The 20,651-nt window shown below is 35.9% G+C and overlaps 1 protein-coding gene across 18 annotated transcripts in view; it reads left to right on the top strand.

Annotated features, from left to right (window-relative positions):
* Positions 1-20,651, top strand: part of PCM1 (pericentriolar material 1) — an 80,220-nt gene that overhangs the window by 39,418 nt on the left and 20,151 nt on the right. For 13 of the 18 annotated variants that reach the window (XM_073902346.1, XM_073902350.1, XM_073902345.1 and 10 more), the window contains 9 exons: positions 273-492; positions 596-741; positions 1,248-1,438; positions 3,458-3,629; positions 6,223-6,581; positions 13,408-13,572; positions 16,005-16,061; positions 18,637-18,809; positions 19,162-19,293. In XM_073902346.1, the coding sequence (XP_073758447.1) occupies positions 273-492; positions 596-741; positions 1,248-1,438; positions 3,458-3,629; positions 6,223-6,581; positions 13,408-13,572; positions 16,005-16,061; positions 18,637-18,809; positions 19,162-19,293 (1,615 nt within the window). The remainder of the gene's footprint in view (positions 1-272; positions 493-595; positions 742-1,247; positions 1,439-3,457; positions 3,630-6,222; positions 6,582-13,407; positions 13,573-16,004; positions 16,062-18,636; positions 18,810-19,161; positions 19,294-20,651) is intronic. The other 5 variants (XM_025886053.2, XM_073902347.1, XM_025886063.2 and 2 more) reach the window with 1 other exon arrangement.

Genomic DNA, 20,651 nt, shown 5'->3' with positions numbered 1-20,651 from the left:
TTATTGCCAGATTTTATTTTATTTTTTTATTTTTTTTTAAAGATTTTATTTATTTGTTTGAGAGAGAGCATGAGAGGGAAGAGGGTCAGAGGGAGAAGCAGACTCCCCGCTGAGCAGGGAGCCCGACGTGGGACTCGATCCCGGGACTCCAGGATCATGACCTGAGCCGAAGGCAGTTGCTTACCCCAACTGAGCCACCCAGGCGCCCTATTGCCAGATTTTAAAAACCAGATAATTACATACGATGACCTAATGCTTTAAATCTGTGTTAGGTGGAAGAACAATCGGCCTTTTTCAGCAGATGGAAATTACCGTCCTTTAGCCAAGACAAGACAGCAGAATATCAGCATGCAGCGTCAGGAGAACCTTCGTTGGGTGTCAGAACTCTCTTATGTAGAGGAGAAAGAACAATGGCAAGAACAAATTAATCAGCTAAAGAAACAACTTGATTTCAGTGTCAGCATTTGTCAGACTTTGATGCAAGACCAGCAGGTAAAGTTTACTATGAAAGTACATTTTTTATATCTTGTTTTTGAAGCAGTGCACATTTTTCTCAAGTCATCAGTAACTGTCATGACAATTTGTCTTTCCGTAGACGCTCTCTTGTCTGCTACAAACTCTTCTTACGGGTCCTTACAGTGTTATGCCGAGCAATGTTGCATCTCCTCAAGTACACTTTATAATGCACCAGTTGAACCAGTGCTATACTCAGCTAACATGGCAACAGAATAATGTGCAAAGGTAATCTGTTTCTTAGAAGCAGTAAAACTGTATAGTAAATGCTAAAACTGAGCATGTGTTTTATAGTTATCTTCTGGGAGAAAAAGACATGAGCAAAATTGAATATTCAAACATTCTCTGTACCCGAAAATTTTATAAACAGTGATTTTTCCCAATGTTCCCTGTTAATATTGTAGACTTTAGTTTTTAAAAATTTTCAGTGTTCAAATTCACACTTAAATTAGGTGAACTGTATGTATGTAAATTATATCTCGGTAAAGTTTTAATAACAAAAATATGAGTTTCTTAGAGTTACGCTTTTTATCTGGTCAAAGTGATAAGTGCAATTCTTGTTCCAAAGGCCAAGTTATTGAAGTAAGCCTGCAGGACAAGCAGATGTTTGTTGTAGTAAATGTCAAAAACAGTTCCTCTCTTTTGCATGCTCTTGAATCATTTTTTCTGAAAGTATTGCAAACAGAAGGTAATATAACTGATTTGTAAGTTACTGACTTCTTAAATATTTATAGGTTGAAACAAATGCTAAATGAACTTATGCGCCAGCAAAATCAGCACCCAGAAAAACCTGGAAGCAAGGAAAGAGGCAGCAGTGCCTCACACCCTTCTTCTCCCAGTTTATTTTGTCCTTTCAGCTTTCCATCACAGCCTGTAAATCTGTTTAACCTACCTGGGTTTACTAATATTTCATCATTTGCACCAGGTAAGTGACTGAAAACTTGAGAGGAAAATAAATAAATGCAAAATGCCTGAGAGTATTGTTTGTCTCTTGCATGGAGTTTAATGGGTCTCTTCTGGAATGGTAGGAGGTGTATGCAAAAAAAGTTACGAACTCCTCTACATTGATTCTTTATGGTGAAAACTTAAGTTTGAAATGGTTGCTAATGAAATTAAGTCAACTACTTAGGAAAGATTTCTCAGTCTTACACCTTTGAATTATTCAGCAGCGGTTTATTAAGGAAGAGGGGACTTAACCTGTCCCATGGCTGCTACACACCAGGCACTGTGCAGTAGGGAGACGTTACTAGACTAAAGCTTAGCTTAGGCTTAGATTTAATTTTATTTAGCTTTGGCTTGTATTCAGACTTTTTTTTCTGCACCCGTTATGTCCTGAGACATATAAATGACTGGGATTCAGATGAGTAAAATGAACGCTTAAAGTCATTTAGAGTCTAGTGGGGAAGCTAAGCATGTCATTAGGTGCTCAGTGCAGTGCCATGGGGGCGGTAGCCGTGGTACAACTTGAGATGAGTGGCCTTTCCTTAGGGCAAGAGATTGTCAGCAAGTCTTCCTCCCCCCCCCCCCCTCCCCAGAAAGCATGTTTTTTAAAGAATGAACAGAATTTATTTCCAGGGATATTAGAGGAGAAAGGACTTCCTAACCAGTCAATGGGATCACTTAGAGTTACAAAGCAATGAAACAGTATGTCATGTAGGGAATTTAGAAGTCATTAAGTATGGCTAGTGTTCAGGGCCTTAGCAGAGGAAGAGTAATTGATATGGCCGGAGAAGAGCAGGACCTTTTGTGCAGTGCAAAGAAGCTTAGACTTTCTTTGCTTTCCAGAGGGGCCATTGAAGGATTTTGTGCAGGGGGATAGCATGAGATTTCTATTTTAGGAATATCGCACTAGTAATAGCGTTGCGGAGATTCGAGAGAGGAGCTAAGAGTATCGCTGGTGAATAGGAAACCGAAGGCTGTTGTAGTAATAGCAGAGAAAGAATGACAGCTTGATCTAAGGCATTGGCAGGAGGGGTACAGAACTAGGAGTAATTCAAAAGACTTTCTAGAGGTAGAATAAACTAGGTGATCAGTTAGATAAGGTGAGTCATGAAAGAGATGGAGTTGAAAGTGTTTGCCAGGGAATACAGGAGGAGAAAAAGGGCTGGGAGGGCCGGAAGGCTGTTTGAATATAAATCAATGAAAATAGCAGTGTATTTTCTTAGCAGGATAATAAAAACAATGGCATTAACAAATTTAAGAAGCATTTTAGTTCTTGAACACTGATGAATATTGGCAGCAAACATTTTTTGAGTAGATTTCTAGGTAACAGATAATACTAAAAATTGCACATGCAGTTCCTTTACACTAATATGCTTCATGCCTGTGCCAGCCCTGGGCAAAGACTATTCATTCTTCACGAACTAATTTTGTGAAGCCTCTCTCACCCCTTTTCCCCCACCAAGTTGTTAGTCGCCCCTTGCAAATACATCTGACACGACACTGTATGGTAAGAATTTAGTTCTATTCTAGTTTCTCAGTTAAAGTGGAGTGGAAAGAACATAAGCTTTAGAATTGTGCAGACCTGAGGTCTGACCTGCTCTTCAGTTTACTAGCTGTTTAATCTTTGAGCCAGTTTTCTTCCTGGTAAAATATAATACCTATGTCATAGAGTTGTTTTGAGCATTAAATGAAATAACAGGTAAATAAATAATCCTCATCCCTTCAGAGCTAACAGTTAGAGGTAATAGTATTTGACATTCATCAAATTACCGGGTACCAGACTCTTGTAGCCATTTACCTGTTATTTTATTTAATCATCAATGCCAGAAACCTAGTGGGCTGAACTGTAAACAGTGATTGAACAAATGAATGTTAGTTTATTGTAACAGTTATTTGTTTTGGTGGATTTGAGCAGCACATTTAATTAAAACTGTCTTAATATCGTGTTAAGGCCTTTAGGTCCTTCTTTGTTGTTGTCTTACCCATTGCTTTTATTTATTAGGTATGAATTTCAGCCCTTTATTTCCTTCTAATTTTGGAGACTTTTCTCAGAATATTTCTACACCCACTGAACAGCAGCAACCATTAGCACAGAATTCTTCAGGGAAAACAGAATATATGGCTTTTCCAAAACCTTTTGAAAGCACTTCTTCTATTGGAGCAGAAAAACAAAGGTACTCGATTGTGAACATAATCCATTCTTTTCTTAAACGTCACTTTTGTGATTATATCTAATTATACATAATTTGAAAACAGGTAGGAAGGATGCTTGTTATTGTTTGGCTTGTTAGCATTGAGAATATTAAACTGACACCTTACCAGGTCTCTCTCAGGCATACACCTGCCACTTACCCTGATACAAGAACAGTTCAGTGTTTTGATCAGAGTGGAAGGATAAGACCTGACCCATATAGTGTCTTTTTGCCATGATTTGATATCTGTCCTTAAGTTCACTTTAGGGCGAGAAACTAATATTAAATACTAGATGATAGTTGTAAAGTAATGGCTCCTTGATCCATAGCTCCTGATTAGAATAAGTTCTTTAGGCCTATTTAAATGTAATGTTGAGCACTATTAGATTATTGATAGATGCTATCAGTCATAGTCAGGATTTCTTTCTGTTTCTTAGTGTTAACGTGTTTTTTTCCTCAGTGTTATTATTTTTTAATACGATAGTCTTCCCAAATAAAATTTTTGACTCAAATAGTGTAAAAGACTATTTGGATTGAGTCAGGTCAATCATTCTCTATTTTTATAGCTAAATAAATATTTTTTTAAAGATTTTATTTATTTGAGAGAGAGAGAATGAGAGATAGAACGAGAGGGAAGAGGGTCCGAGAGAGATGCAGACTCCCTGCAGGGAGCCTGATGCAGGACTCGATCCCAGGACTCCAGGATCATGACCTGAGCCAAAGGCAGTCGCTTAACCAACTGAGCCACCCAGATGCCCAATAAATAATATTCTTGATGATTGTGTTAATCCAGAAAATGATTTTGATAGCCAGCTGGTAAAACTATAGTCTTTTTATTGTTACTGTTATTTACTTCAGAAAAAAACTTTTTAGAAGGATGAAAAATTAGAGGTTAGTTCAGCCTAGTACTTCTTCTGTAAGAAGTATCTCTTTGATTTTGTCTTTCGTAAGCCCTTTACAAATATAAAACTCACATTACTTTTCTCTTTAGTTGTGTGATTGGGCATGTCTTGGAGCACTTAAATAATCATTTTGGCACTATTTAATTATTAAATCATGGATTTTTTTTTTCTTACTTGATTAAACAAAACCTAATAATTGAACTTCGTATTTGACTCTAGGAATCCTATGGTTGACTTCCCTGACTTTTATTTTATTTTATTTTATCTTATTTATTTTGAAAGAATCATTTTAGGGGCACCTGGGTGGCTCATTCAGTTGTGCCCAGCTCTTGATTTCGGCTTGGGTCATGATGTCATGGTGGTGAGATCAAGCAAGCCTCAAGTTGGGCTCTGTTCTGAGTCTGCTTGAGATTCTTTCTCTCCCTCTGCCCCTCCCCCCTTCTCTAAAATACATGAATAAATAAAATCTTCCCCCCCTCAAAAAAAGAATCATTTTCGCTCTCAGGCTGTACAGAAATAGATAGCAGGCTGAATTTGGCCTGCAGACTATAGGTTTGCTAATCTTGTCTTAATTTGAACCCTGTAGGTCTCTGCTAAATCATGTTCTTCAGAACACTATTGTTTATGTCAGGTTCTGTGATAAAAGTTTTGGACATCTTGCCTACTATGTTCCCTTCTAAGACATTTGTATAGTACATTAGCATGTTTAAAGTTTTGAGAAATCTTGCAGACATGATTAACTTTATTGTTTCCCAAACTCAGATGATCAGTAAATACCTATTAACATATTAAAGGAAGTCAGTGTTTAGCAGATAAAAATTTGGAAAATGACACCAGACCACCACAACTAAACTCTACTTAATGTGTGGAGGAATAAATTATGAGTTGCATGGACGATTGTTTTCACCAAGTTCCAGTTCTATTTGAACTGCTTTAAGTGACATAGATTTGTGTATATTCCCAAACCCTCTACAACATATAACTCTTTCTCAGCTATTCCTCCAAGTGTTTTGTTTTTTCCTTGTATGTCCCATCCTTTCTTTAAATTTTTCTTTCCCACTCTTTTTCATCATGAGTGCTAGATCTTTTGTTTGCAACTTTTGCCAGTGAAAATGGTTTAGTGAGAAGGGTCTGATTAAAGTTTAAAGGGGCCCTGGGTGGCTCAGTCGGTTAAGCATCCGACTCTTGATTTTGGCTCAGGTCATGATCTCAGGGTTGTGAGATCGAGCCCCATTTCAGGCTCCATGCTGGGTGTGGAACCTGCTTAAGATTCTCTCTCTCGGGTGTCTGGGTGGCTCATCCAGTTAAGCGTCAGACGTCAGTTCAGGTTATGACCTCAGGGTCCTGAGATTGATTCCTGTGTCCAGCTCCACGCTCAGCAGGGAGCCTGCTTGTCCACTCTGTCCCTTCCGTCGTTTGTACTCTCTCTCTCTCAAATAAAATCTTAAGAAAAAAAAAGTTCTCTCTCTCCCTCGCTCTCTCTCAAAAAAGTTTGAAGTAATTAAGTACATTAGGCTATATAATACTTACATATTTGAAGTATATTTCTGTGAAAATGTTTTTATAGCCTGTTGATGTTTTTATTTGCCTAAATCTGTTAACTATGTCTGCAGTTTTCCAGTAAGCCTAGAACTGTATCATCATATCTATAAAAATTTATTTCCATTGGTAAGGAATCAAAAACAGCCCGAAGAGGAGGTGGAAAACAGTAGGACACCGTGGTTATATGACCAAGAAGGTGACATAGAAAAACCATTTACCAAGACTGGATTTCCAGTGTCTGTAGAGAAAACTACAAATAGTAATCGCAAAAATCAATTAGATACTAGCCGGAGAAGACACCAGTTTGATGAAGAGTCATTAGAAAGCTTTAGCAGTATGCCTGATCCAGTGGATCCAACAACAGTAACCAAAACATTCAAGACAAGGAAAGCATCTGCACAGGCCAGCCTGGCATCTAAAGATAAAACTCCTAAATCAAAGAGTAAGAAAAGGCATTCTACTCAGCTGAAAAGCAGAGTTAAAAATATTGGTAAGTGTTAAACTTTGTTGAATATTGATCAGTGTAAATGTTGGTAACTTTATTCTGGCATGTCGACATACTTCATTTCTTTGTGGCTAAATGGATAAGCACTGTTCTAGACCTAGTTGAATAAAGTTATTTTTAGTCACCTTTACAGTTTTTTAATATAAAATTTATCAAATAGGGTTTAATGTTGTAGATATTTTAAGACATATTTATTCTTTTTGTGGTTCTTAAAACTTCTTATATTTCCTGTGTATGTGGTTACTATGAGCTTAGAAGATGTTTTCCAAATCTTGTAGGTTACTAAAAATTGCCAGTGTCCAATTTTTACTGTTATTCTTTCTTAATATTACATCTACTCTTACATCCAACACTTTAGTTATGACTTCTGGTACATCCTTGGTTGATTCATTCAAAGAAGTTTGGGTCTGTAACTACAGTGCAGTCTTTGAATATCATAGATGAAATCACTTTTAAAACAAGTTTGCTCTTAGTCCTTAAGGAAATTAACTTTAGTTAATAAGGTGAAACATTAACCCATGTTTTATTGAATCTTGTCATTGGATATCTTATCAAAGTTCTTTTTATAGTGTTAACTGCATGCCATTAAAAAAAAAGATGTTCTTTGAATTTTGAAGAATTTACTCAAGTCTAATGCTAGGTAAAAATAGTTTTATTAACTAGAATCTGGAGTATTAGAGTTAAAGGATGCTCCTTCAAGTTTGCAAGGGATGCTTTTTGGCTATGGCTTTGAGAGGTTGTTCTGGGTTCAAGGAGATTGTACTTGGTGCTTAAGGACAAAGTATTTAAGACTTATAATCAGAAAAGTTTGAAAAATCACCACATACCAGCTAACTCTCTCTTGGAAGCTCCCAATATATGCAAGGATATGAAGGTCCTAGGAAACCCTGTGGTAAAAAATCGACTTGTAAACATTTGCAGCATTCATCTTAGCCATTTTTGGTTAATGAAACACTTGAAAAATCTGATGAAAACTGTGGATATAAGAAAGAATACCTGCTCCTTTATTTCATTTCAGTTCTTCATATATCCTTCATGTCCTTGGCTACTGCTACTCTCATCTGAAGAATCTGATTTGATGGTGGAACAAGCAACTTTGAACAGGGATGATAGTTTTTCTCAGCACACATGTTATCATCTTTGAAAATATTCGATCATTTATATAGGTTTGGGAGGAGCTGATTTTATGTAGCAAATTAGTAATTCAAATGACTGAAAGTCCAACTATTCTGCTTTCTCCAAGATTCCTCTTGGTGCCACCAGAGTACATTTAAGTACATAATGAACCATGGCCATGTTTAGAGAGTGGCCCTTTGGGTAACTCATCAAACTTCTTTATTACCTTGCCCCCACAGAAATGCTCTTTGTCATATGAATAAATGAAGAAACACTAATACTTATTTTCTAGCATTTTCTCATTCAGCCAGTTGAGTGTGCTAGGGCAGTGCTTCTTAAACTTTAATGTTTCTCTTTGGGAATCTTGTTTAAAGGCAGATTGATTCTGTCTGGGTAGGAACCCAAAGGTCTATATTTCTAACAGGTTTCCATGTCTCATCAATCTTGGTTTGTGGATTTCACTTTAAGTAGCAGGGTCTTAGGGAACTCTTAGGCCAACTAATGGCCATAACTACCTAAACCTAGAAATAATTGGTATATTTAACTTTGAAACCCCTTTATTCTGAGGAATTATGATTCCGTATATACAATTCAGCTTTTTTGATTCAAGGCAAAGATTGACATTCTGATCTATGTCTCTTCTGAGTATAAAAATACCTACCAGAAACATAATACACATTTATTTGTTTGACAGGCATTCAAGACCATCTGTCAGTGAGAGCCCTGCTTTAAGACACACACACAAAAATCAAAAGACTTGGTAGTAGAATCTAACTAATATATGCAGAGTCAAACTAATATGTAGCAAAATCAAATTAGTCAGCTAAACCCTTGCTATCCAAAGTGTGAACCATGGACAAGCAGCATTAGCATCCTCTGGGAGCTTATTAAAAATGCACTCTTAGGTCCCACCTTCCACGAACCAAGTGAATACACATTGTTTTTCAGTGTGTATTTTAGCAAGATTGCAGATGTTTTAATATGAAAATGTTCCCATTAAAGTCTGAGAGGCACTGAGCTAGTCCAGTGCTATTTTATGGGGTAGGAATAGCCATGATTTCTTAGAAAATAGAATATTTACTTGTCTTAAATGTAGGTGGATGGAGAGAATATTGGAAGGCATTCCAAACTGTAGTAACAATGAAAAGAAGTTTAGAGGTAGGAAAAGAAGATGAGAACAGCTGGGGAAGGCAATAGGATATGATACATAGACCAGCATGGTGGGACTTCAGTTTCTGTCTTGAGAGACACAGCACAGCCAGTTATGCTGTCCCAGATTTACTAGACTGAACTGTTGGTATGTGTTTTTGCACTTGGGGACAGTTTTCAGAGGTGGCATGCTAAATCTTCATTTAACTTTGTTTCTAGTGATGGTAATTTTAATCTTTAGATTGTATTTTAATCTTTAGAAGGTCTTTATATGTACATATACATTAAAGGTACATTATCACTGCATGTGAAGTAAGGTTTTACAAATTATGTGATAGTGATAATCATCTTTTAAACTTTCGTTCCAGTTCAGACTTTCTGAGTTGAGCATGTTTCCTTGCCTCTTTGTGTGCTTCAGGTATCAGACCTATAATTTGGCTACACTCTACTAGGTCCATTTCTTTTTTTGATATTACTAGAGAGTAGTGGGATCATATAATCTAGATCTTCCTCATTCTTTTCTTAGAAAACTGGATAGAACTGTTAATGTACTGTAACCATCCCTGAGTCTTTTCATTTCTTTTCTCTTCCCTTTCCTCTTGTTTACGAATGAAGAATGAGATGAAATGGATGTTAAGTGTTAGGAAGGGCAAGGCCTGACAGATGTGGCCAGGAAAGAAACAATCCTTTTTAGATTCAGAGAGATGATTATTTACACAGGCGGGGAAAGTAAGAGTAGCTGGAAGTCCCAACTCCCTGTGTTCTTTGTTCCACAGGCCACCAGGGGAACACTGAAACAAAAGAGTCCAGGTGACAATTATAGCATGAGTGTTGGGACCCCTGTTGTTGAGGAGCTGGTGCTATGCTGCAGCTACAGACCACTTTATAGTCTGGAGGTGTGTCCTCAGAGTGAGAAGGAGAGGTTTCCGAGGTCTCCTATTTCATCAGAACCCAGGAGGAGATAAGAACCTCTTCAGGACAGCTTTACAGGAGGACGGGAGACGGGTGAACAATGGCCACGTAGCATTTCCTCATGGGCCTCCCATTTTCTTGTGTTCTGTGCTCCAGGAGGAGGATCATCAGGCCTTCTGTCAAGACTTAGACTCAGCTGCAGTTCAGTCCTTAACCTTTGTGGCCTGTGTGGATATATGCAAGGTCTCCAGGGTGCCACCACAGGTCACAGCTGAGCCATGTCCCAAAAGTGGAGACACAACTAGAAGTACTATTTTTCCTAAATACCCTGCCACTCGTACTGAGAAAAACAGATTGTGCGCCAGGCAAAGAGTGATGAGTGGGATAGGAGGTCACGCCCTTACGCTAATGACCATCATGTGGTGGTGGTGGTGGTATACTAGCTGGCCTAGCCAGTGTAACTCAGACGTATTGTTACCGTTCATTAATTCTGTTTTATCTATTACTTTTGGCAGTTGTATACCCTTATTGCTGGACCTGTTTATGTGAAGGTCAAAAATAACCCAAGAGAGCTCTTTTTCCAGTAAGTTTCATGCAGAATGGATCAGAGTGGCTAGACTTTAGTCTCAGAGACCAACAAAGAAATCAGGAACCCAAGTAGAGATGATAAAGTCCCAACTTGATTGATGGCCTTAAAAAGGGAAGGTTAACTCCAGATTGGATATTACAGAGAATGAATTGACAGTATATTGGGAACCTACTTGTTATTAGCAGAGCAGCTGTTGTGGTCTGGAGAATGTACGTAGGAAGGCTTTAGGTTCTGTTGGCTCATTCAGTGAATGTCAGGGGCAAAGATCAGAGTTCTACAGTTCTTGGAGAAAACTTGGAGGACCAACATCCATGCACCTCCTATTCTTGACACCTCCCTTCCTTCCAAGAATAGCAGTCTTTTGTCATTTCAAGGCACTAATGGGAAAGGGTGCCACTGAACAAGTAGGTGGCATCCTCCCTACCTTGCATCTGGGACAGCATTTGGCCTTTGCAGCCGAGGAGACTGAAAAGAGAAGCAGCTTCTTACTCTCTCGATGGGAGACTGACAGCTTGCTAGCCAAAACGTTGCTTCGCCATGGGATGAGACTTCCGAGTACTGTCAGCATGCCAGTGAAGCTACCCAGCAATTGGGTCCAGCCTTAAGGGTAGATACGAGTCCTGACTAGCCCAGTCAATGTAAAAATGCATGTAAAAGGGGCCAGCAGCCAGAGAGGAGACAAGAAGCAGAACACTAGAACAGGTAAAATCGAGTAAAAGCTATTATTGAAGAAAATACATGCTTGAACAGAATCGTAACACTTAGGCAGATTGAGTTGTAGAACTAGAAAACATGGTTTTCACGTATAATGTTTAGACTGTTGAGAAAAGAGGATGACTGGTAGTAAGTCTCAGACTACTGACCTAGAAAATTGAGGGGGAGAAATACGCCCTTGTACAGAGCAGAAAGTACTAAGATAAAATCAAGAAGAAAATGATTAGAGGCTTATATGACAGATCTTAGAGATATGATATATAGGGAATACCAAAGGAAGAAGAAACAGGTAGAAAGGCACTAATTAAATAAATAATAATAAAGGGGAATCTTTAATGAAGAAAGACTGGAGACTGCAGGTCAAAACAGCTAACTGTTGTGCAGCCAGGAGGCAAGGGAGAAAAGTATACACATATCCTTATGTATATTCTAATAGAATTCCTTAATTCCAAGGAGAAAGTATAAATCTAATAAGCTTCCAGACTGCAAGAACAAGTTACCTACAATGAGAAAGAACCAAACTGACAACAGACAACACAAGAAGTAGAAGAAAGTGAGATAATGTCCATACACAGACAAAAAATAGTACTGCAGCTCAAGAATCCTATATTCAAACTAGAGCCTTCACTTGTCAAGCATCTTATCTCAGGAAAACAACAGAAACAACATATGAATCAGATTAGACACCTTTACAGTTAAAGAAAACAATAGATAAATCTCAGTTACTAATATAAACTCAAAAGTAAAATATTAGCCAATTTAATCTGCCAGTATATCAAAAAGAATATCAGACTGTCGTCAGTAGGGTTTATTACAGAAATGTAACCATGGTTTGTTATCAGGAAGTCTGTCAACATAATTTTCATGTCAGTAAATTGAAGGACAGAAGTCATACAACCTTAGTGGTAGATGAGATAAAATTTGAAGTCATTCCTAATAAAAATTATAAGTAAAATGCACCAAAGAAGGCAGTTATTTAATATTTAATATAATGAAAGCAGTTAGCTAATGTCAGTCATAAACAACATTGTAAATGAAAATACTCCAAATATAATCTATATCAAAATTAGAAATTAAACAGGGGTTCCCTCTCTACCACCATCATTATCTAGCATTGTTTGGAATACACTATGACAAGAAATTAAATAATTGGCATAAATATTGAAAAAGGAAATATTTTAATTTTTTCTGAGAGAGCCCAGGAAACACTGGAAAATAGCTACTAAAGTAAATTAGTAAAGCAGCTGGTTATGAAATAAGTATGCAGATACTTTTCTCTATCATAGTAACAGTCAGTAGAATGGAAGCAGGGGGAAATAGTCTTCCCATAGTAGTATCCAAAGCTATTGGGGGGGAAATCCTTAGGAATAAATTTAACAAGGAAAGTACTAGATCCATAAAAAATTGTAAATATTTTTGAAGAACACAAAGCAAGATTGAACAAATGTAAAAAACATAACCATGTTTTTAAAAATTGTGTAAAATTATTAAATACCAGTTCTTGAATTAATAAATACTTTTAATGTGATTCCATTTTGAATCCATGTGGACTATTTTTAAAATTGGAAAAAAAAATCCAAGCTTATATGGAAGGACAAGTATCTAAGAATAGCCAAGAAAAGAAGCTGCCTACATAGGACTTGCCTTACCAGATGTTTAAGCATTCTGTAAAACTCCTATGGCTAAAAGAATGAAGATGGCATTGGAATAGATAAACAGATAGAATGCCCAGAAATAAACCTCAGGAAATATGGAGACTTAATATATTGACCAAGGTTGCATTTTATTTCATTGGCAATAGGGTAGGTATAACCAAGTATCCATGTAAAACAAAGTTGAATTCCAGACTTGTGCCATATAGCAAGGAAAATTTAGTAGAATATATGGATAACCTATGAGTGGGTAAGACCTTTTAAATCAAGTCCTGTTACACACAAGTTATAAGAAGGCAGACATATCTGACTAATGCCCATTATTCTCTCTGTTACGGACATTTTATGTAGATTGGATGTGATTCTTTCATGTATTTCCTAATATTGAAAAATGGTTAACTTGGAGACTGACCAGTAGAGGATTTGGGTCATATAAGGCTTACAGTATAGTTTGAGTTGGGATGTACTCATGAAGGTGGTGTCTAAAGGACGATGAAGCGTTAGAATATATTACTGTACCCCATGCTTCCAAAGGTTATTGCAAGACATTGTATTTACTGTTTTCTATTTATACAGCATTCGAAATTGAGTTACCTGTACTATTGCACTATGGGAATCAGTTTCCCTTTCAGTTTGAGTTAGTTGCAACTAATAACAGTTGTCACTTTTTTTACTCAAGGGTATGAAAGTGCCAGTATGTCTAGCACATGTGAACCTTGCAAAAGTAGGAACAGACATTCAGCCCAGACTGAAGATCCTGTTCAAGCAAAAGTATTCAGCAGAAAGAATCATGAGCAGCTGGAAAAAGTAATAAAATACAGTAGGTCTACAGAAATATCTTCAGGTATGTTCTTTTTTGGTTTGCTTTAATTTAAGGACTTCTTCATCTTAGATTTGAAAAGCCATTGGTCTGTCACACTTTTCTGTCATGTGTAAGGTTTTATATAAGTAGAGATTACAGCATACATTCCTTGATATCAAGAAATGTGAACTGGAAGTATTTTTTTTTTAAAGATTTATTATTTATTTTGAGAGAGTGAGAATGAGAGAGAGAGAGTACATGAGAGGGGGGAGGGTCAGAGGGAGAAGCAGACTCCCTGCTGAGCAGGGAGCCCGATGCGGGACTCGATCCCGGGACTCCAGGATCATGACCTGAGCCGAAGGCAGTCGCTTAACCAGCTGAGCCACGCAGGCGCCCTGGAAGTATTTTTTAAGATTGTGATAGTAGCTTTTGACACTTTCCGATGAAATTTTAAACAAAAAAGCATCGTCGACATTAATTTGGAGCTGATTTGAAATTCTGAAAATCTTCTCTGAGTAAGAATTTGATATAAAAGCCTGTCATTCCCTGATTAAAATCTTTGGCTTTACCATGCTTACAGGGGAGAGTCCAAGTGCCTTCATGTAACATCTGGCCAGCAGAGATTTGGCTCTTGATCTCTAGACTCTTTCTCCCCACCCTCTCTGCCTTGAAGTTTTCTCTTTCTGTGGCACTGAACTGAAGTTTTCCCATAGCTATCTTGCTATGTTTCTCACCTCAGCAGGAGTCCTTTTTGCTCTTTGTAAGCCTGCAAAATCTTAATTCTGCAACTCTGAAATTGCATCACATCGAAGCTCAGATAATTTCCCCTTTCTCCTTTTTCATTTCTCTTGTAGCCTGTGTAAATCTCTTCTGTTGCCCCTATCACATTATATAGTGTTTACTTGTGTAAGTGTCTTTGTCACCTTTTTTGAGTCCCTTGGCAGCAGAAAATACCTTTTCATATTTGTGCCTTAAATGTTCCCATGGCACTGGGCATGTGGTAGGCACTTACTAAGTGTTAATTGAATGAATGAATGAATGGAGTTGTTTGTGTTTTCCACTATTTTAAGTACTGGTACTTTGCTAATTTATAAAGAACAAGTACATCTCAAAGAAACATGGGGAGGCAGGCAGTAAATAGAGACCCTCAATTCTCAGGTGTCAATAAAATCGTTGGTGAAAAGTGAGAGTATCAGCTACCATTTGTATTATGCTTTACTATTTACAAATTAAACAAATTACTTGTCTCATTTGAGCCTCATAATGCTGTGAAATGGTTTTATTTCCATTCTGCAGATGAGGAAATGTGGTCAGAGAGTATCCCTGTTTTTTTTTCCCAGCATCATAAAGAGCTAGCTACATAAATTGGTACAGTTTTTCTGGAAAGCTTCAAAAGTCATGGCTTTATCTCAGTAATTGTACTTATCTATGCTAAGGAAACAAAAATGAAAAAAATATTGGGATTTAGTGTTGTCTGAACTGTGATTCCAACTATGTTTAAACAAAAAATCAGAATGAATAAAGACTAGAAGAAAATGCATCAAAATGCTAATAGTGATTTTATCATCTTTAAACTCTTGTATATTTTCTAAACCTTTCATAACGAGTATTTACTGCTTTTGTAATCAGAAAAGAAACATCACATTTGTATTTTGAACTGACTTCCTCAAGGTCATCTTGCTAAGAAATGACAGTGGAAGTTTTAATCCTGGCCTTCTCTTAAGTCTAGGATCCTTTTGGCAAAACTATCAATTTTCCTGATGTAACCCCAGTATTTTACCAAAATTTTATAATTTTTATCTCCTTTCACTGTCTTTATCAAATAGTGAGATCTTCAAGGAGTAAACAGTTGGTGGAGGTTGGGGAAGGGCACTAAATTGAAAGGCTTATTAATTAATTGGATTATCAAGTTACCTAAATAATGGATAGTTGGTCATAGGACTTCAGACCTTATTACTGTTATTAGAAAAATACAATGATTGAATGACTTGTGTAAATATACCCTATGGGTATTTACATATTCACTTTCTAAAAAGACTTATTTTTAGTTTTAATCATTACTCTAAAATTCTCTATAGCATGGACTAGTAGTTTTTGTTACGTGATTACTAGAGAGTAGCATATATGACTGCTAGTATTGAATTTTACAGTCCTCTCCCCCCTTAGGAGTTGTGGGAGGTTCACCTTGATGTGTATGCTTCTAAGAGTGAATGGCAGAAGTTTATTATGATAGTCATCATCAGTCACATTAAGTTTATATATAAGTTTATAGCAAATCTTTTGATATTTTCCCTAATAAGATTATTTTTTAAACAAATTATAAACCATACCTGTGATAACATTTCAGTTCAAGCAAACAATTTTAAAGAAATTTGCTTTTTTTTTTTTTTAAATTCACTTACTCATATTATGGACCCTGTCTTTACTATTCATATACATTTTATGTTCATCCTTATGTCTGCCCTTTCCTACAGCACATGCTAGGAGAATACTACAGCAGTCTAACAGAAATGCATGCAATGAAGCGCCAGGTAACAATCTGCTTAGTTTTGGTGTCCACTTTTTGTTAATTTTTTTCCATTAGTCTTAAATATCCTTAGTTTTATTGCTCTGATTATTATTATTATTTTTTTAGATATAGCTTAGTGTTTATATGTCATTTGGTTTGTAAAAGTGAAAGAGAATTCATATAAAATTCTGAAGGCTTTCATTTGTAGTTTTTACTTGGGTGGTAAAATTAGCTGCTTTTCTTGTTTTCATTTTCAGTTACTGTATGTAACAACCAACACATTCATAAGGATAATAGAAAATCTTTTTATAATTGATTGTTTTATTTGAAGTTATTTATTTTGTAATTCTTAAATGCATAAAAGCATTAATATTTTTTGAAACAAAATAGTTATTTTTTCCTAGCTTTGATTTACAGTGTTTTGTGTGTAACTTCTGTTGTACTTGCTTATTTTTCATTACTAGTCAACATCTACAAAAAAAAATAAGCCAGTAAACCATTGAATAAAATCAGTGACATGCAAAGACCATGATAAATAAAAATGCATGGCAAATTACAAAGATTCCAAAACACTGTTTTGGGCTTTACACTATGTATTTTCTTTAAACATGGTTCTGTGTGATTTAGAGTTATAAATACTCTTTAACGCCTCCTGCACTATACATAAGTGAAAAATAAAAGCTTGTTATGAATCTTTAGGAGAATCTAAAGGAAAAAACAAGGATCTAGCACAGACAAAACTTGAATTATATCTGTGACACGTCCTAAAGAAAAGAACTCTGAAAAATAGGATAAAAATAAGATGGATTCAGAGAAACCTGACTGAGATCAAGGATTTTTGTAGCCTACACTAATGCATTTTAGTAGGAGGAGAAACTGGCAAAAACTTTCCACCTGTCTATTGCAGGGCTGGGGGAGGTGGGCAGTAAAGCATGTATTCAGCATCATTCATTATTCGGGAATAATTTCATCTTTAATGAATTATACATAATTTGGAATGATAATTTTATCACATATAGAGGTATGACAGATGTCATTAAATATGCTTTGTTCTTTGAAATAATAAACATTTTCTAATTTAGCTGGTCAAACTATAGTATAAATTGGAAGTTTGCATATTAAATCATATCTTCTTATCTGGGTTTTTCCTTTAAGTAGAGATTTCCTAGAGATAGTTTTGGTTCCTGCTTATGGTATCACATTTGAATATTTTTAAACTGATAAGAGAAATTTAGTATTTTATTTTATAGTCATAAATGAGGCAAGATAGGGAAATTGCATATTTATTATGATACTTGTAGAAATTACGGTCTGAAGATGTTAAGATATAAGATGTAAGTTAGGAAGTTTTTTCATTAGGCCTCATTTCCTTTGCATATTCTTACCCTCTCTTACAAAAGGTGAATTAAATCTTTATGATCTTTGTATATTTATTTAAAAATCACAATATATTAAAACATTCAACATTTTACTTTCTCTTTTTTAGAAACTTGTCACAGATATTTGTGGAACCTGAATATTTACCCATGGTTCTACTATTGCTCTAGAAAGGGTACAGAGTTTGATAGCCAGAAGAACTACTCAGAGATTTTTTTTTTTTTAAGATTTTATTTATTTTAGGGAGTGAGAGTGTGCACACATGTGCAAGAGCAGGGGTGGGAGTTGGGGGTAGGGGCTGAGGGAGAGAAATTCAAACAGACTCCACACTGAGTGTGGAGCCTTACGTGGAGCTCAATCTCATGATCCCGAGATCATGACCTGAGCCTAAATCAGGAGTTGGGTGCTTAACTGATTGAGCCACCCAGGTGCCCCAGAGATTTTTTTTTTTTAAATAGAGCACTCAAAATGGAAACAGTTTCTAATTCGCACTCTTAAAAATAAAGGTATGACTGTATACCTTTAAGAGTGGTAATTCTGTTACCAACAATTATATATAGCAGAATTGTTGAGTGATGCCTAGATTCTCTGAAACTGAAAACGTGCATCAGGTCATGCCTGGTCCAACTTATACTGAGTGTGGCAGTAAGACAGTAGCAAAATTGACCTGTATTGTGTTACATTCAAAAGTTCAATTTTCCATCAATACAGCATGATAGCTGAGATTTGAGAATTAGTAGACCTGACTAGATAGACCTTAAAATAGTAGCTTTTATTGCCAGCATTCAGTTTATTCTAAACATTAAATGAATTTCCTTTTCTGTAACAAAGTTCATATTAGCAAAAAAAAAAAAATTATTTGCAGTTTATTTCATTCAAGTGCTGAAAGATTTCTACTGATTATTCCTATGAAATGTGTAAAATTTTCCAGATAATTTTTTTTTTGAGAAATAAGTATGGTCTGAGTAACGCTAGGTAATATTATCCATACATTTAAGTATTTCTCTAGTATATAGTATATATCTTGATATTTCTTGAGATTATTTTTATCTTGGTAATTTTTAAGATTCTTTTTCTTTTTCTACTTTAAAAGTCCTAAAATAGAATTAAGTCTGTTCTGATATTTAAGTTATTTAAACCTGAGTAATGATTCAAGGTAATAGAAATTGTCAGGAATGTATTTTATCATTGTTAACTTCCTGATCTTTTATATCTTCCAGAAACTGGGAGTGATTTTTCCATGTTCGAAGCTTTGCGGGATACTATTTATTCTGAAGTAGCTACATTAATTTCTCAAAATGAATCTCGTCCACATTTTCTTATTGAACTCTTCCATGAACTTCAGCTACTTAATACGGACTACTTGAGACAAAGGGCTTTATATGCATTGCAGGTATCTGGTACCTAACATTCTTTTTCCTACCCTGTCTGGTACCAATTTTCTTCATGATTGTATCTGGTTGCCTTCTTAGACTGAAGTACATCCTGTTCCATATGTATTATGATCTGTTTTTCATGTGCTTTCTTGCCATTTTATTTAAAACTTCCTTGTGTAGCTTCAGTAACCTTTAGATAAAGTCTTTCTTTGAGCAGTTTTTTAGTGTTTTATCTTTAATGTTATTTCTTCTTCATAATTAACCTATGAGGTGAGGAGCATTCATTTGCTCTTTTGTCTGCTTGTGTGTTTAAATTGGTGATAAAAAATAAATGTTTTACATAAGTAACTATCTTATTTCCTTATTTAGGACATAGTATCCAGACATATTTCTGAGAACCGTGAAAAAGGAGGAGAAAATGTAAAGTCAGTGAATTCTGGTACTTGGATAGCATCAAACTCAGAACTTACCCCCAGTGAAAGCCTTGCTACCACTGATGATGTAAGCTGATCATGATTGATGAACGTAGATAGAATTTCACTATGCAGGGAACAGAAGTTAAATAAGTAGTTGTACATTGTGAATATACCTGATACTTGGTTTTTAGCTTTCTTAAAAAGTGTAACATGTTATTTTGAGGTGAGGTATAAAACTCAATTAAAATATGTCAGCAAATACCAGAAATTATGTATAAATGATAGATTATAAGGTGTGAAATAGCTGTATTTATATTTCTGGTGCCCATCATAGGAATTGACTCACAACAGACATTTAGTAAAATTTGTTGTGTTTATTCAAAACATTCAGTAAATCAGACTGCAGTCAGATCACAGAGCCCTAAAATAAATAAATACAAGATAAATCAGGTCTTTGGGTTAGAAGAGAAGCCTGGACAAAAAGAAAGTCATCCAGGAAAAAAATTGTAATTTTTAATGTATTCAAGTTTATGAAGAAAATTTTGAATAAAGAAACTTGGGGAATGGAAAAGAGTGGTGAGGAAAATGGTGCATTCTCAGTAATCTGTGTTCTCCGGCTAGCCCCCATGTAGCGCGTAAGGCAGGGAATGACCGGATGGCAGACTGCTAGGTTAGGAGGTAATGTGCCTAGGTATTTGGAATTCACTACTTAAAGGTTCAGACCCTGATTCTATCATAAAAGGTATGATGGGGTTCTCGGATAGCAAATACATTTCTATGCCAACTCTAGTACGTGGATTTTCATGGATAAGAGTGCTGTAATTGATAAGCAAATATCTGCTCTGTGTAGAGAGTTGGAAGCAGTATTACTGTGTTTCTGGCCATTGCTGACATATTAGCATTATAAGTTTTTTTAAAAAGATAGTTTTTCCTCCAAAGATTCCTTGTTTTTTTTTTTTTTTTTTTTTTTTTTTCACATACAGTAATTTCCTTATAACTGTTGAGGACTTTTCCTGAATTCTTGTTCTTTAACTTATGCTCATGTTTAAAACAGTGCTTCCCCAAGTCATCTTTTTTGCTTAAAACCTTAGGCTCCAACTCTTCTACCACTCTGAACACAAAGTAAAAATGATAATGGTTTTAATTCACTTTACAGTGTCAAATGTAAATTAAGTAATTGTTTCTATAATTAATTAAAATTGCGTACAATTTTTGTGGAAAATGAAAGAGAGTGGTCCAGCTGTATAGATAAATAGGTGATATGCGGTTACATTAAAGTTTATTAGGCCCTGAAATAACTTGCTGAGAGCCTGAATGGTTTCTCTGCCTCTCGTAACTCCATTGCCTCCCTGTTTATCCAGATTTCATGTAGATGGTATTACTTTGTTAATTTAAAATATTTGAGCACATTGGCCTTTACCATCAATAGCAAATTGAAAATTG

This window comes from Callorhinus ursinus, unplaced genomic scaffold (genome assembly GCF_003265705.2).
Source record: "Callorhinus ursinus isolate GAN/ISIS: 27379988/994484 unplaced genomic scaffold, GSC_fseal_2.0 scaffold17, whole genome shotgun sequence".
Taxonomy (NCBI): domain Eukaryota; kingdom Metazoa; phylum Chordata; class Mammalia; order Carnivora; family Otariidae; genus Callorhinus; species Callorhinus ursinus.
This window is presented reverse-complemented; position numbering and strand designations above follow the sequence as displayed.